Raw genomic sequence first — 16,926 nt, forward strand, 5'->3', positions numbered from 1 at the left:
CGATGTGCCCAGCAGGTACGGCATTGCTGACCCTCAGAGAAACCTCTGGGAGTTGCAAACTTTGGTCTGCAGTGAGCCGCGTCTCGCTGCAGACCGTGGCACCGGTCTAGAAGCTGCGATCGGCACACCTGGTTCGGGGGTGACGCCTGGGGCTATGGCGAAGAGTTAAGATTATGGACTGGCACAGGACGGCGCGCTAACGACTTCACAGAACATTTGCCAGGCTTAGATTTTAATTTCCCACCAGCAGAAAGGCAGATTCAGCATTGCACCAGGTCAGCTCTCAATGTGCCTTTCCCTGCACTGCGCAGCGTTTTTGCATCAGAAGAACCTGGAGTATGAAGACAATTTCCTAGAGCTCCAGCCCTGGAAACAGTTTCTTTAATCGCTTTCCCCACGACCCGCGGAGGTTTTCATCTCGGCACCAGCGGGCGGTAAGCAGGAGGCAGCTCGCAGGTATAATGGGCTGTTTTCTTCAGCAGCCCGCCCCGAGCAGGCACACAGCTCTCTCCTTGGGAGCTGCAGGTGAGCGCGGGTGCGGGGCGGGGGTGATGGGGAGTGGAAAGCGCCGGCTGGTGATCAGAGGCGGGTGGGAATAGCTCTTGCTCTGTCGTTTCACTTCTCCTCGGCGCTTGCTGCTGGGAAGATGGTTACAAGGCAGGGAAACCTCTGTCACGCTTTGGAGGCTGGCTCGGGCTCTGGCATCCCTCAGGTGCAGGGAGTATACCGTGTGGCCAGGCTTGTTCTTGAGACCCCTCAAAAGCATTACCACGCTTAGCCAGTCCCAAGGCCCATCTAGGCCAGTAGCTTGACTGTTGAATCATCGAAATCCTGGAGAAATCAGGGCTGGTAGGGAGCTCTGGGAGTCACGTCTAGTCCAACCCCTGCTCGAGTCAGGATCAGCCCTATGTAAAGTGTCCCATACAAATCCAGTGTCTGACTTCTAAGTAAAACTAACCATACAATCATAAAAAAATGAGGGTTGGAGGGAGCTCAGCAGGTCACATCTAGTCCAGCCCCCTGCTCCAAGCAGGACCAGCCCCAGCCCCAGCTACACCATCCCAGACAAGGCTTTGTCTTAAAAACCTCCAAGGATGGCGAGTGCACCACCTCTCTGGGCAACCCGCTCCAGTGCTTCACTACCCTCCTCATAAGAAAGTTTTTCCTAATCTCCAACCTCAGCTTCCCTTGCTGCAGCTTCCCTTGCTTCAGGACTTCCCTTGCTGCAACCTGAGCCCGTTGCTCCTTGTCCTGCCAACAAATAGAAGTTGCTTTACAGGAAGAGAACAGGCAGAAGGACACATGTCGAGTGCCCTGTGCCCTGCCAGGCCCTGCTTGTCACCAGCCATCCTGGACCTCCTGATACACTCCATTTCTGTGCACAGCCCGTCACTGGTGTACCAGGCCTGGGCACGGCGCACAGACAGGCACACATACCAGGCGTGCCCACATGCAAGTAACCTCACAGCACCAAACTGAAGTGTCTTCACCGTGGGGCTCAGTCCTGCAATTACCCAACATGCCCAAGTTGCAGCAAGGGAAGCTGAGGTTGGAGATTAGGAAAAACTTTCTCCCTAGGAAGGTAGTAAAACACTGGAACGAGTTATGTTGAGAGATGCTGGAGTCTCCATCCTTGGGGGGTTTAAGGCCCTGGCTGGGATGATGCAGTTGGGGCTGGTCCTGCTTGGAGCAGGGGGTGGGACTCGATGTGACCTCCTGAGGCCACTTCCAGCCCTCGTTGTCTATGCCAGTGCTTCTCACTCACATTACCTGGCCCATCAGGGCCATGTGGGTATGGGGGTGGGCATGGGGGCATAGGGCCAGTCTCTTTACCTGCTGCCTGCGTGCTCACTTGCTGCCTGGAGTTTGTCCCCTGAGCCAGGCTGGCTCCAGGCAGACCCCGATGGGCTCCACTGAGGTGGATCAGGAGGAGGCTCGTTAGCGCCCGGACCAGCGAAGCGTGCAGGAGAGCGAGCCCTGTGCTGCAGTCGGTGCAGCGCGGCCGTACCCCGAGCTGTACGCCCCTGCCCCATGGCGTAAGCTAGCACCGCAACCCGCTCCATCCTGCTGCCCCGGGTCGGCAGGGAAGAGGCCCCTGGAAAGCTCCCCAACCCAACCGCGAAACCCACCCCAGCTGCTCCCAGCAAGCTGCTGTAAAATAAGGTTGGGGTTGCCTGGCAACCACAAGGATGCCTGATCCGGAGAGGATGCACGGGCAGCACTGGTCCGTCCAGACCTGCCCCCGTCTCGGCCAGCATCACAGCCAGCGCGGGGGTGGGGCTGCCGGCACCCTGGGGAGGCAGGCCGGCTCCTCGCACACCCAGGCAGGGCCGTGCCCCATACAAAATGCGGCAGCGACGGGAGCGTGCCAGTCCCACCGAAACCCAGCAGGGCTTCGGTTCCTGGACGTCCTTCACAATGAGGCTTTTGCCAAAGGTGCTTCGACCCCTTGAAGAACAGATTTGGGTGGGGGTGGGTGCTTCCTGGCTTTCAAGAAGAGCTTAAATGAGCCCCCTGCCTGGGACAGAGCTCCCCAGCCTGAGAGCTCGAGAGAAACCTGCGCTCAGAGAGCACAAAACCCCGGGCGCTTCATGGCATGAGCCAGCCTAGCAAAATGGGCATCCTGGAAGAACTTGCCCCAAGGGCAAAGTTATCCCCCCAGCTGGTGTGCCTTCCTCACAAGCAGCTGATGCTGGACCCCAGGCATGGTGCTGCAAGGCTGGATGGGGCTCTGCTCCCTTCTGCTCACCCTGCACTTGCACTTTAGCACACATTAGCCTATTTTACTGTGCATTAAAGCACTGCTGGGGAAAAAAAGTGCTATTTAGTCAATATATGGCTTCACCTGGGATGTCCTGCGCATGCGTTAAGAAGCGGGACGTTGGCCCCTGCTTTACCTATGGCAGGTTCAGGTGCGATGCCTTGTGTTGGATGGTAGTTTTGTGAAGAGTTTAGAGGTCCGCTCCAGCCCAACTTCTCTAAGCTAAGCGGAGGGGAGGTCAAACTGCCCAGCTTGGGAGAGAAAAAACAGCACGGAGACCCCGCTGTGCTCCACGCTGAATCTCACACTGCTTCACCGATGCTGCCGCTAAAGGAGACCTGGCAGCAGTGCAGATCCCAGCAGGGGCTGGCGCTCCTCCGAGAGGCCAGGCCAGGCCAGTGCGGTGACCCAGACGTGGGAAGCGTGGTCGGGTGACCTCCGTCCATCCTCACCCCTCGCAATTTGCCCTGGAGTTTCACTGCAGCCGGGGGCTCCCCTCAGCCCACGCATGCACGGCTGACCACAGGCCACCAAAGCCTGCCACGGGCCTGCACCAAGCTGGGCTGGGCTGGGCATCCTCCTTAGGCTCAGTGTGTCTGCTCTCCAAGTTCAACCCAAGGCAGTGTGGGGAGAGCAAACCCTACGGAGCAATCCCCGTGCACCAGGACGGGCTGGGCAGCAGCTCGGCAGGAAAGGCCCTGGGGGTGACAGGGCAAGAAGCTGGGCAGGAGCCGGCAGTGCGCCCGTGGTGCCAGGAAGGGTAACGGCATCCGGGGCTGCGTTGGGAGGAGCGGTGCCAGCAGATGGAGGGATGTGATTCTTCCCTCTGTTCAGCACTGGGGAGGCCACATCTGGAGTCCTGTGTCCAGCTGTGGCCCCCACTGCAGAAAGGATGTGGACAAGTTGGGGAGAGTCCAGTGGGGGGCAACGAAAATGGCTGTGGGGCTGGGGGGCAGGACTGGCGAGGAGAGGCTGAGGGAACTGGGCTGACTGAGTCTGGAGAAGAGGAGACCGAGGGGGGTTGAATAGCAGCCGTCACCTCCCTGCCGGGGGCTGCAAAGAGCATGGAGCTGGGCTGGTCTCGGTGGGGGATGACAGGACAAGAAGCAATGGGCTCCAGCTGCAGCAAGGGAAGTCGAGGTTGGATATTAGGAAAAAACTTTCTCACGAGGAGGGTGGTGAGGCCCTGGGACAGGTCCCCAGGGAGGTGGGGGACTCTTCATCCTCCATCCGGGGGTTTTGAAGACTTGGCTAGACCAAGCCTTGCCTGGGATGATGTAGTTGGGGCTGGTCCTGCCTGGAGCAGGGGTTGGACTAGATGTGACCCCCTGAGCTCCCTTCAACCCTCATTTTTTATTGTTTTCTGAATCTATATCCAGACCATGAGGTGGGGGTGGGGGTGGGAGCTCCTACTCAGCCCGGGAACACTTAGTGCATCAGGGCTGTGACCGGACCCCACGGCCGGAAGAGCTGTCTCCAGTCCAGCCCAAACAGGGGCTTTCACTGCTTGACCCCCCCGTGCCAACAGCGGGGGAGGATGGAAACCTGAGCTCGCCCTGCACTTTGCAGGACCCCCCTGCGGGTACCAGCTGCACTGGTTTATCCCACCCTGCACTGGACCACGACTCAGTTTCCTCAGGAGCTGGGGCAGGCCCCGCGAGCGATTGCGGGTCTCTCCTCGTTCGCTGGCTGATCTGAACAGCACAGACAAGGAGCCACGGCCTCTGCTGCCTCCTCTGAGCAGGGTCCCGGGAGCCGGCATTGCAAGAATTGCCCTCGGTGGGACTGCAGGTGCTCGGGCACCGGCGGCAGGGGATCGCACCCTTGCTTCTCTGCCCCTGGAGCGTGCCCACATCCGGGTCCGGCTGCGCGCGGCGCTGCGTACGTGAGCAGCGGGATGAGACACAAAGAGTTGCCGGGAACGTGAGTGGCGTGGAGGAAGGCTTGCTCCCGCCCTGTTTCCAGCATTGAAGCACCAGGATGGAGTCAGGGGCTGGACCCAGGCCCTTCAGCATCTCCGTGCAATGCCTCACCCAGGCCACCCTGCCTCTCTGGTGCCGACGGCCTAGGGTCATAAAACCGAGCCCCGTGAAGCGCAACCCCTCGGCCTGGAGACCCCGCGCGACTGAATTCCCACCCTCGCATTCAATCCCACATCGCCATCGTCTTCAGGACGCAGCCAAGGAGCCTGCTTGCTGCACAGGAACAGCCAGGGGCTTGTCTTCCTGCAGCTCTGGCTTTGCACCGTTTGTTAAGTGATGAATAATCATCATTAAAAAAAAAAATGCAAACTTCTTCGGGGCACCATAAGTGCGGGCCGGGGGCGGCTGGCTTCTTATTAGCGAGGAGCCGAATGCGCCGCTGTCCCAGGCTCCGAGCCTCCTCTCACCGCCCCCGTGTCCCACCCCGCCGCACGGTGCTGTGCACAAGAGGCGGGGGAGGCCCGCCGAGGCCTCCCTGCAGGGAAGAGCGCCGGCGTCGCGGTGCGGCGACAAAGCCGGGGGCCTGGCAGCTGGCAGCCGCCTTCCCGCGCTCCTTCTTCCCGGGGCCGTGCTGTTTCGGCTCTGTCGGGGGAGGCATTCCCCCGGTTCTTGAATTATGAATGCTGCCCTGATGCCAGATGCTGGTTTGAAAGCAGTCCCCGCGAGGCTGAAAGGAGAGGCTGGCCTTTCCTCGCCCGACGGGATGGGGCATTAAAAGGAGCCCGGGAGGGAAGGGCGCAGCAAGGGTCTCTGCCAGCGCAAGCAGCGCTCATCCCACTGGGGTAAAAGCCCAAGCAAAGGGTTTCCACCGCAGATTTCCCCACTCAGGGATGGCCTTTTTGGTTCAGCGCAGTGGTGGCCAATGCCCCCTGCTCTCCTAACTTTCCCCTTGCCTTTGCCCTACCCACGTCCCTAAGGCTTGACCCCGCCACCCCCTTCTGACCCCGTCTTTCTCTTTCTAGGTACCATATCCAAACAGGACGTTGGTGCCCATGATCTTCCGCAGATCTCCTCTCTTCAAAACGTCTGTCATTGCGAGTGTTGAAACATTATCCGTTTAGATAGACTCCCCGCCTTCACCCCGCAGAAGCGGGACTGCCGTGCACGGGCATGGTGGGGGGGACAAGCAGGGGTGGAAGGCACGGGTCCCAGCTGAAGACATCGGCAGAGACGCACGTGGGCAGCTCCGGCGCGCGCGGCCTGCCGGGGAGGGGCTCTCGTGGGTTGTAGACGTGTCAGATAAACCGCAGGCAGCCCTGGTTCGTCCCTGCTGCCTGCGGTTTCCTTTGCATCCAGGATTCATTGCCGTGCCGTGCAAATGGTCCCCCTCCGCTCTCCTCGCCCCTCTCATTGCATCGTGACGGAGAAGCGTGAAGACCCGGCGGACAGACCCGTCACCCCGCCCGTTCCTGCTGCCACTGCACACGAAACCCAGCCATTACGGCGGCTGAAACGCACAGCCAGGCGCGATGCCGCCGGCCCGCACACAGCCCGCCGAAGGACCGGCATCTCTGCGCCGGCTGGCAGGGCTGTTTAGTAACTCACGGCTGGATTTAAATAAAAAAGCTGCTCCCAGCCCGGAGGCCTGCAGCCCTGGAGGCTCGTATGGTTCAGTGTGGTCCAGTAAAAGGGATCACCCTAAAAAAGCCTTGCCGGGAGGCATGTCACTTATTACAGCAATGCAATGAGTAACACGCGATGCTTTAAAAAGTCCAGGTACGCTCTCGTCGTCTGCTCGGCGCGTGACAGGAGTCCTACAGCTCCGGCGTGGCCAGAGATGTCCGAGAAAATTACCAAGAGGGAGCAAGCTGAGTTTGTACAGAGGTGCAAGTGCCACCAGCGGTCCTAGACCACAGGACAAGGGAAGTTGAGGTTGAATATTAGGAAAAAAATTGCCACTAGGAGGGTGGTGATGCGCCCCGGAGAGGCTCCCTGGAGAGGTGGTGGGATCTCCATCCTTGAAGGATTTTAAGACCTGGGTAGACAAAGCCCTGGCTGGGATGATGCAGTTGAGGCTGGCCCTGCTTGGAGCAGGGGGTTGGACTAGGTGTGAGCTCCTGAGGTCCCTGCAACCCGCATTTTCTAGGCTCACGTGATTTCAGGGACTTGAGCAGGGTGGAACAAGATTGCACTTAGATGCCCGCGTCCATCTTAAGACGCCTAAAGCGTGGGGTCAGATCCAGGGCTGGATTAACGCAGAGGCCACCTAGGCACATGCCTAGGGCCCTAAGTGAAGAAGAGGCACAGTTGTGCTTATTGTACATGTTATCATTATTGAGTGAGGAAAAGGAATATAAATATACAGTTTTAAGTAGTGGCTCACTAAAGGATTCGTCCAGCCTTGGTAAGATCTGACCCAGAGCCGGGATTAAAACTATAGAAATCCCATCCTGGGCTAAACCCTCGACACCGCAGCCCCAGGATCCCTCTCGTAGCTGGAAGGATCCTCTAAATATTCAGAGCTGCTTTCACCCGCGGCCCAGGGCTGCTGGTGATGGAGGGGTGAGCCTGAGGAGGCCAAAAGAGTTCGAAGATGCATCTCCCCACGCCGCTCTCTTCCCTGCCGGTTCCTCGTGCCCCAGCCCACGCGGAGGGGTTATCTCCTGTGCGCGACGCGAAGCAAAGGGAAGACCTGCTCTCTCGTGAACACACATTTCCAGTGTGACGCCCCCGTTCCCTGCCTGTGTGTGGACGCATTGGCTCGCACTCAGAAACATCCCAGTTACAACAGCTTAAGGAGCAAAGGGCCTTACACACCCACCGCCTCCTTGAAACGCAATCGCTCGGCAGCATCCTTTCCGAGCCCCGGAGGGGAGAGTTGAAGGTCAGTCGTTCTCTCCGCTCGCCTCCCAACGCATTTATGTTCACGCCGGCGATGGCAGCGAGACGGGAAGTATCGGGAGCGGGCTGGACACTGGGGAATTTGCTCCGAGAAACTTTAATTGCAGACAGAAAAGCAGCTCCCGAGCTAACGGTCTGAGGGAGGAACCCAGCGGGGCCGGAGGAGATTGCAAAAATCCGGTATCGATGGAAACATCCCTCCTGACATCTCAGCGCAAGAAAATAAATATCTGGCTGCTACCATGAAGCATTCCCCGAATACCCCAGCATCGACCCGGCCAGACACCGAGAGCCCAGATGTGGATCCTTGCTGAAGACTTGAAGCCGAACCAGAGCTGCCTGGTTTCATATTGGGATGCCAAGTGAGCAGAGGAGGAGAAAATAAAGTAGCCCCAAGCAGCGAGAAGTGGATATAGAAACCCTGTTGTGATTCCTTTCACTTGTCCCCGTGAACCCGCTGGATAACCTGTGGAACTCACCGCCCCGAGACACCACCAGGGCTGCCTTCTCCACCAGATGGGACGTTTCCATGGGGAGGGAGAATATACGCCATCCCTAAAGGGTTTTGTGGGGAACCTCTCTCTTGAGGCTGTCGGCGGCAGGGCCCCAAGCAAGGCAATTAATAGGGTTGATCCTACTTTGCAATCCCATGTGCACGGCCCCAGGGGCAGCGGGAAGGAGATGTGCCCATAAAGGCAATCCCAGAGTCTACTTGCTCAAACCCTGACGGTCTCACCCACCTGCTTCTTGTCCCCTCTCTTTATTCTCCTTCCTCTGCAGCACTAAAACCCCTGGGACCTTGCACCCCTTGCTCGTGATGGCAAGCAGAGTCCAGATGAGCCCCTCGGGGGGACGTGGAGCTGTGCTCGTGTGTTAGTGCAGCGCCTGGTGCCTTTAGGGCACCGATCACATCTTAATGAGATACGCAGATGCTAATTTGAAGGCCTCAGGCTCCCATGTCTGTTGGCAATGCATGGGTAAATCTAAGCCAGAACCAGGAGTCAGCAGATTATAGCATGGCCACTATCCTGAAATCCAAACTCGGGGTCATGTTAAGCACAGGGATAGTTGGCCACCACCAAATAAATCAACCCTGGTTTAAATTCTTCATTTACAGCTTTTTTTCTCTGTCTCTTTGCTGTACCTTTCTGTCCCCAGCACTGATTATCCCCCCAGCAAAACCCACTTACACTCCTGGGATGAAGCTAACAGATCCCATGTGATCGGACCTCACTGGGGACCAGCAAGAATAGCTCTGCCTCTCTGCGTAGGTGTAACTAAATATCCTGGCTACAGCTACAGAGATTAACACCTTTTTTTTTGTATGTTGGAAGTAGACAAAAATATAGTTAAGTAACAAAGGGAAGGATTTAAAAGCAAACCACTCTCACCTCGTCAAACTTGGCTTCATCCTCGCAGTTCTCGATCACGCGGGTGTAGAAGGAGACGCCTGGGCAAAGCAAAGAGGAGAGGAAAAGAGCCGTGTTATTTCCACGCAAGGAAGGCGATGCAAGCAGGGTGGGGAGGATGGCAGGAGCTGTCCTGAACCCCAAAGCACCGTTGCAGGAGACCGGGGTTGGATGCAAACAGTTACGAGCCGACATCGGTGCTCTGACCATGGAGGGGCTGTGCAGGCATGTGTGGATATGGTGTATGAGCGAGTGTGCAGTGGGTGTGCATGCATGCGGGTGTGTTCCCAGCAAGGGCCAGGCGTGGGTGAGTGCCAGCCATGAGCGTGCAGCTGTACAGACGGTCTGTCTACACAGGAGCACTCAAGGAAACTAATCTGAATTAATCCAAGGGTGAATTTGCAGGGGATTTATTACACAGCACTCACTCAGCTTTCACGGGACCTCAACGGCACCGGTGAAGGCTGCTGATTCTGGCCTGAAAGGATTGAGCACCCAGGGGCCAGGATGGGCAAGGGATTCACACGTACAGATTACAAGCCCTAAAAGTGCAAGGTGGTCACATCGAGTCCAACAGGACCAGCCCCAACCACGTCATCCCAGCCAGAGCCATGACGATGCCATGACATGACCCATGACAATGCCCTGCAGGGCATCTGGAAGGTCACACAAAAACATGGGAGGAGAAACATGGTGCAAGAACAAAATATCTCGGCCATTCAGTCTCCGTCTCCCCTTGACCCCTGAACCGTCCCCTCCCAGCTCCTTGGGGAAGGGCTCCATCGATCCATGTCCCCCAAAATCGAGCCGCCTGCTGAACTGCACATCCCCGTGGAGGTGCTGCCTTAGTTTCGGGGCAGCAATAATAAACTCCCACGTCTGAACAAGCGAACGCCCACGACCGCTCGGCTCTGAACCCCTACGCTGCTCTGCCGGACGGGGGTGGCGGGAGCTGGGAAGGAGAGAGCTCCAGTTGCCAGTATGATTAATTAGAGAAAACAGCCCACCTCGTCAGCCCCCAGCAGGCTGTAATAGCGACAGGCAAGTCATAATAAACACAGGGGGTAGTAGAGCAGGGTGGCTCTTTTTCCCCCCATGCAAAACGCAAAGCCCTCTGCAGCACCACAAGCTATTTGAGGACTGGCACCAACAAAATGCAGCCACCTCTGGGGTGGAAACCAGCCCAAAATGCAGCCACCTCTGGGGGTGGCTCAAAGCAAGCCTTCACCATGCAGAGATCATCAGAGCCCAGAGAGATGACAGGGGGGCATCTGAGCTCCTAAAGTGGAATTGCCAAGGCATGCTATGATGCCAGAGAAAGCAGGCTGGGTCCCCTGCTCCTCTCAAATCTTGCAATCCATGGGGTTTAGCGTAGCTAAAGCAGGCTAGGATTAAGTCTTCCAGCTGTGCATGGCTTCCCAGACCACGCGACTAGATGCCTAGCAGGCACCGACCTCTCACATCAGTGCAGGGCAGGGTGTGACATCCATGCCCCGGGGAAATGCCTCCCCCACTCTGCCACCACACCTGCAGCCCCGGCTAGGAGCAACGCTGCGACCGTCTGGAGGTGCCCTATCCCACCTCAGGCACAAGGCACTGAACAAAGCCTGCTTGAATGGTTGCAAAAGAGGAATAAGAGAGGCAAGGTTGATGCAGACAGAGGGAAAGAAGCAATGAGATGGTGCATGACAAAACTGGCTGCACAGAACGGCATCCTTTCCGCGGGGCTGAGATATCAGGAGAAGACGCCTCTGCTTTAGCCAGCAGGCCAAGGTCCCGTGCCCCCAGGGCTTTACTGGGAAGGCAAATCTTCTGCAGAGCCCCGGGGTACTCCTGGTACCGCATTTGGGTGCAAAAAGCAGTGCAAAAGCAGTGCTAACTTCCTGAGGGCTGCAGACCTCCGGCGGGGAAGGGGACCAGGGCTGGGCTCAGGAGGGGATCATGCGCGTGCCATGCCTGAGCGAGCCCACAACACGCTAACACTGAATCGTGGCTGCGTGTACAAACCAGGCACCCCTCCGGAGACACAGCACTCACCTACACACGTTGCACACCCAAGGGCCGGAGATTCAGGCCTCCCTCCAAAAGCATTGCCCTGGGCAGGTTTTTCCCTCCTTGGCAAACACAAGCCTCATTTCTCATGTGAGTGTGCCGGCTTCCCCTTCCAGCGGTAAAAGCACAGCGCCGGACAGGAGGAGACAGGGACAGACAGAGACGGATAAGCCCAAGGGGCCAGAGAGACCTGCTTCCGAGGAGGACAGTGCCCCGCGCTTCAGAGAAACCCTCCCCCAGTAATCAAAGCTGGACCAGCTCTGGATCTGCATATACCAGATTTTTATACAACAGATGAGCTAAACACAAACAAAATGGAAGAAAAAGTGATTTTTCCCCCTCCTAACTGAACCCAACAGCTCATTAGTTTTTGTCCGTCTAAAAAGAGTCATTTGGCTGACCTACAAAGCTGTCTCCCAAAGCAGAATCAGAGCGCCGAGCTCTGAACAGGCTGAAATGTCACTTTTTTGATTCTTGGGAAGAAAAGGAAAGCTCTGTTTAGGGGCAAAAGCATTCAGCAGATTCAGCCCACATTGAGAAGCAGAGAAATAACCATCTCATCCTAAGAGCAGCCTGAAAAGTCCCCTCCTACCCCCACCTAGGCCAGAGATATCCCAAAAATCAAATCCGAGAGATGGTGGGCTGGCAGGGAGCTGCAAGGGTCATGTCCAGCGCAACCCCTGCTTGAAGCAGGATCAGCCCTGTGCGAACCAGCCCAGACAACCTGCATCTAATAAACGCTACGTCCGACGACTCTCAGCCCTGACACACACACTTCACACCCGAACCTGCCGCAGGGCTGCCAATGTCCAGACAAAACGTGTCCCCCCCCCGAGGACAGGGTCCTTTGCTTCCTTGAGACCGTAACACCCTGCAGAGATGCCCCTCCCCATAAAAATACCCCCGTTGAACTCTTGCCCTGCTCTTTTCTGCAACTATATCTTGTGGCCGTGATTTCCCTGGGGTAGTTGCACCCTGCGGACTTGAAGCCTGGGTCTTCGTACCCTCCCAAGGGTATTTACCCAAGAGCCGAGGGGGTAGCGAGGCTGCCGCTGCCTCGTGCAGAGACGCGCGTGGAGCTGAAGCAATAATCTGCTATGAACATGGATCTCCGAGCACTTTCTCTCTCTCTGAGTCGAGCTGTCGCTCGGCATTTCCAAACATGCCATTATCTGGCTGCAGTTTACCCAAGCAGAAGGCAGCCCCTGATCAGCCAGGAGGCAAAATCAGGCATTACTTATACCGGTGACGATGACAGCCAGGAAGGATATTATATATATATGTGTGTGTGTGTGTGTGCGCGCGTGCGTGTGTGTCTATATGTTTGTGTGTGTATATATATATGTGTGTGTGTGTGTATATATGTATGTATATATGTGTATATATATGTGTGTATGCGTATATATGTATATATATATGCATATGTATATATGTGTGTGTGTGTGTGTGTGTGTATACATATACACATATATATATACATATATATACACATCTCTGTGCAGTTACTGCTGGCCAGGTTCCCCCAACATCCTGCAGCTTGGATTGCTGTGGGTCTACAGACACGCGTTACCGCGAGTCCCCGGGGCGAGAAGCGAAGGAAGGGAGCAGTGAGCCCGGAGAGCACTGGAGGACATGGAGAAAGGACCGTCCTTTGCAAAACGTCTCAGAGGAGCCGAGCAGTCAGGCCCGCAGCGCCCTTCCAGCAACGATCTGCTCGTTTATCGGTGGGAGATGCTGCAGAGGGCTTGTACGTCTCTTTTCTGCTCCAGACTAAGTCACTTCCGTGCATCTGGGCCGCGGATGTGCCTTATATTGGGATCCACAACGGACAGGTCGGCAGCTCTTCTCCGGGAGCTATGAGCTGCCATCCAAGCCTCACAATAGTAAAGGAGAGGACAGGAGCCTGACACCCCAACTACGTCATGACATCCCACAGTCCTCAAATGCTGCATGGTCACGTCACCCCGATGGACCAACGTGGGCGTGAGGCTGCACCTGGTGGAGGGTCCCCTTTACTGCAACAGAGAGGGGCTTTGACCCAGGTTTCTGCCTACAGCAACAGGCGTTCAGAGGCTCTGAGGTGTCACCACAGTGAGGGGTCTCTGGAGGACTGGGTGCACTCACAAAAACCCTCTGACCAGGAGGCCACTCGTGTAGCACGTAAGCACCTGCATCTGTGCACAGGTAGCCACAGGACGGAGATCAGAGGAGCACGCCACGTTCCCGAAGGTTACCAAGGGCTACCAGTAACTCCCACGGGCGCTCGGGTACCAAGAGGACGAGTGAAGTGTAGTTGCCTAGACAGGCCCGAAGACACATGACTTCAACCAGCCCCACAGAGTGCGTCTACATGCGCACTTTGATGTGCATTACCCTATCTTAATGCACATTAAAGTGTCACAAAAACCCATGGGTGCATCTACACGTGCATTAATGCACTTTAGTTAATGAGCATTAAATCTACTGCTTCCATTGTGAGGTACTAGGAAAATGTGCATTAGCCTATATTAATGCACTCCTTTACTCCCCACTGCTCTGGTCCCGGGATAAAATCCCCCTGAGGTGCAGGCGTTTCACTGGGCTAGTCAGGCAGCGCAGGTGATGTATATTTGGACAGCAAATCCCTTTCCCCATAGGAGCATTGTGCTGCTAAAAGCCCATTTTTTAATTGCATCTGCCCTGGTAAGAGGAGGTCACACCACTCCAGTGATGCTGCCCGGGTCTCAGCGGGTCCAGTTGTGTGTGGACAGAGCCAGGCAGGGTCCCAGGTCTCCTGCGGATGTGTTGTCCCAAGCAACTTGGTCCAGGACACGCGTGTCCTGTCTACACACCGCTGGGAGAGGACAGAAAGGGGTCCTAGTGATCCCGATTCCTGACTCCCAGGCCTGTGAGCCAACCGCTGGGACACTTCTGTATGCAACCCCACCTGGTATTTGTACTGGTACCAGCTAGAGAACCGGCTGTTGTGACGCAGGATTACAACTTTACCGCAGCAATTCTAGCGCTCCGGGGTGCCCGGAGCCTAATGAAGCTGAAAGCTCCTAATTCATGTCCTGCCGGGGCTGACTCAACCCTGGCTTTCCCCGCCGTGTGGGGGTCCCGTCATTTAGGTTTGCGTCGTGAAGATCCCACAGGGGTGGGCTTGATTGTCCCCAGATAAAATTTCCCCCAGCCCAGAGGAGGCTGCAGGTCGCCCATCGCAGCGGGTAGAAGCAGTCTCTCATTTCTTGGGCCAAACACCTGGCGCCTCCGAGCAACTGGCAGGAGTTAGGGAGGGGAGAGCCCCTGACGTGACAGCGCCCGGCGCCGGGGGGCGGCTCAAGCCATTTGGCCGTAGGTAAGAGGCATGGGAGAAGGGGTGGTGCTGGGGGGCAAGGGTCTACCCCTGGGGCACATGCGAGCAGTCAAGTGGGTCCCAAGCCGCCTGCTGACACAGGCCCAGGCTCTCTAGCCTACGCCAGAGGTGGGGCAGACCCCACAGAGCCGCAGCACACAGGACTACAGGGGTCCCAGGCCATCCAGCCCCGCCCCTACCCCAGTGCTGACCCCCTTTGCTCTGCCCCAAAGCCAGGTGCCCCTTGCCCTGAGACCCTTTGCCCCTGGCTGCACCCATCTCACCGGCGGGGAAAACCCGAGGCAGCCCCTGAAGCCCACAAGCCCATTGCCCCTCCCTGCCTCCATTTCACAGGTGGGGAAAACTGAGATGCCCCGTGCCCCTTCCTGCACCCCTTTCACAGGGGGGGAAATCAAGGCACTCCAGGAAGCCCTAAAACCCATTGCCCCTGCCTGCACCCCTTTCACAGGTGGGGAAACCGAGGTGCTCCCTGAAGCCCTAAAACCCACTGCCCCTGCCTGCACCCCTTTCACAGGTGGGGAAACCGAGGTGCTCCCTGAAGCCCTAAAACCCACTGCCCCTGCCTGCACCCCTTTCACGGGTGGGGAAAACCGAGATGCCCTGTGCCCCTTCCTCCACCCCTTTCACAGGTGGGGAAATCAAGGCACTCCAGGAAGCGCTAAAACCCATTGCCCTTGCCTGCACCCCTTTCACAGGTGGGGAAACCGAGGTGCTCCCCAAAGCCCTAAAACCCATTGCCCCTGCCTGCACCCCTTTCACAGGTGGGGAAACCGAGGTGCTCCCCGAAGCCCTAAAACCCACTGCCCCTGCCTGCACCCCTTTCACAGGTGGGGAAACCGAGGTGCTCCCCGAAGCCCTAAAACCCATTGCCCCTGCCTGCACCCCTTTCACGGGTGGGGAAACCGAGGTGCTCCCCGAAGCCCTAAAACCCACTGCCCCTGCCTGCACCCCTTTCACGGGTGGGGAAACCGAGGTGCTCCCCGAAGCCCTAAAACCCACTGCCCCTGCCTGCACCCCTTTCACGGGTGGGGAAAACCGAGATGCCTCGTGCCCCTTCCTCCACCCCTTTCACAGGTGGGGAAATCAAGGCACTCCAGGAAGCGCTAAAACCCACTGCCCCTGCCTGCACCCCTTTCACGGGTGGGGAAACCGAGGTGCTCCCCGAAGCCCTAAAACCCACTGCCCCTGCCTGCACCCCTTTCACGGGTGGGGAAACCGAGGTGCTCCCCGAAGCCCTAAAACCCACTGCCCCTGCCTGCACCCCTTTCACGGGTGGGGAAACCGAGGTGCTCCCCGAAGCCCTAAAACCCACTGCCCCTGCCTGCACCCCTTTCACGGGTGGGGAAAACCGAGATGCCTCGTGCCCCTTCCTCCACCCCTTTCACAGGTGGGGAAATCAAGGCACTCCAGGAAGCGCTAAAACCCACTGCCCCTGCCTGCACCCCTTTCACGGGTGGGGAAACCGAGGTGCTCCCCGAAGCCCTAAAACCCACTGCCCCTGCCTGCACCCCTTTCACGGGTGGGGAAAACCGAGATGCCTCGTGCCCCTTCCTCCACCCCTTTCACAGGTGGGGAAATCAAGGCACTCCAGGAAGCGCTAAAACCCACTGCCCCTGCCTGCACCCCTTTCACAGGTGGGGAAACCGAGGTGCTCCCCGAAGCCCTAAAACCCATTGCCCTTGCCTGCACCCCTTTCACGGGTGGGGAAACCGAGGTGCTCCCCGAAGCCCTAAAACCCACTGCCCCTGCCTGCACCCCTTTCACAGGCGGGGAAACCGAGGTGCTCCCCGAAGCCCTAAAACCCACTGCCCCTGCCTGCACCCCTTTCACGGGTGGGGAAACCGAGGTGCTCCCCGAAGCCCTAAAACCCACTGCCCCTGCCTCCACCCCTTTCACAGGTGGGGAAACCGAGGTGCTCCCCAAAGCCCTAAAACCCATTGCCCCTGCCTGCACCCCTTTCACAGGTGGGGAAACCGAGGTGCTCCCCGAAGCCCTAAAACCCATTGCCCTTGCCTGCACCCCTTTCACGGGTGGGGAAACCGAGGTGCTCATCGAAGCCCTAAAACCCACTGCCCCTGCCTGCACCCCTTTCACGGGTGGGGAAACCGAGGTGCTCCCCGAAGCCCTAAAACCCATTGCCCTTGCCTGCACCCCTTTCACGGGTGGGGAAACCGAGGTGCTCCCCGAAGCCCTAAAACCCACTGCCCCTGCCTGCACCCCTTTCACAGGCGGGGAAACCGAGGTGCCCCCGAAGCCCATGCAACCTTTGCCCCTGCCCGCACCCCTCGGCCCCACAAGGCCCCCCGACCCGTTCCCCTGCCGCCCCCGCTCCCCGGCCGGGCAGCCCCGGAGCGCCCGCCCGCACCCGGGCGGCGAGCGGCGGCCGCTGCGCCCATTTCGCGGGCGCGGCAAGCCGAGGCGCGCCCGCCCTACCTCGGAAGGCGGCTCTGGCGATGCGGTCGGCGCGGCCGCGCAGCTCGGCGGCGGCCCGCAGGTGCAGCAGCAGCGCCATGGCCGGGGCGGCTG

The 16,926-nt window shown here is 58.0% G+C and overlaps 1 protein-coding gene across 1 annotated transcript in view; it reads right to left on the reverse strand.

Moving 5' to 3' along the window:
* The window catches only part of OTOF (otoferlin), a 150,492-nt gene extending 133,566 nt beyond the window's left edge, over positions 1-16,926 (reverse strand). Inside the window, exons 1-2 of the mRNA XM_090031117.1 lie at positions 16,834-16,926; positions 8,976-9,034 (exon numbers count right to left, since the gene is read on the reverse strand). Of these exons, the coding sequence (XP_089887243.1) occupies positions 8,976-9,034; positions 16,834-16,912 (138 nt within the window). The 5' untranslated portion in view covers positions 16,913-16,926. The remainder of the gene's footprint in view (positions 1-8,975; positions 9,035-16,833) is intronic.

This window comes from Crocodylus siamensis, chromosome 1 (genome assembly GCF_052110815.1).
Source record: "Crocodylus siamensis isolate JL-2025a chromosome 1, ASM5211081v1, whole genome shotgun sequence".
Taxonomy (NCBI): Eukaryota; Metazoa; Chordata; order Crocodylia; family Crocodylidae; genus Crocodylus; species Crocodylus siamensis.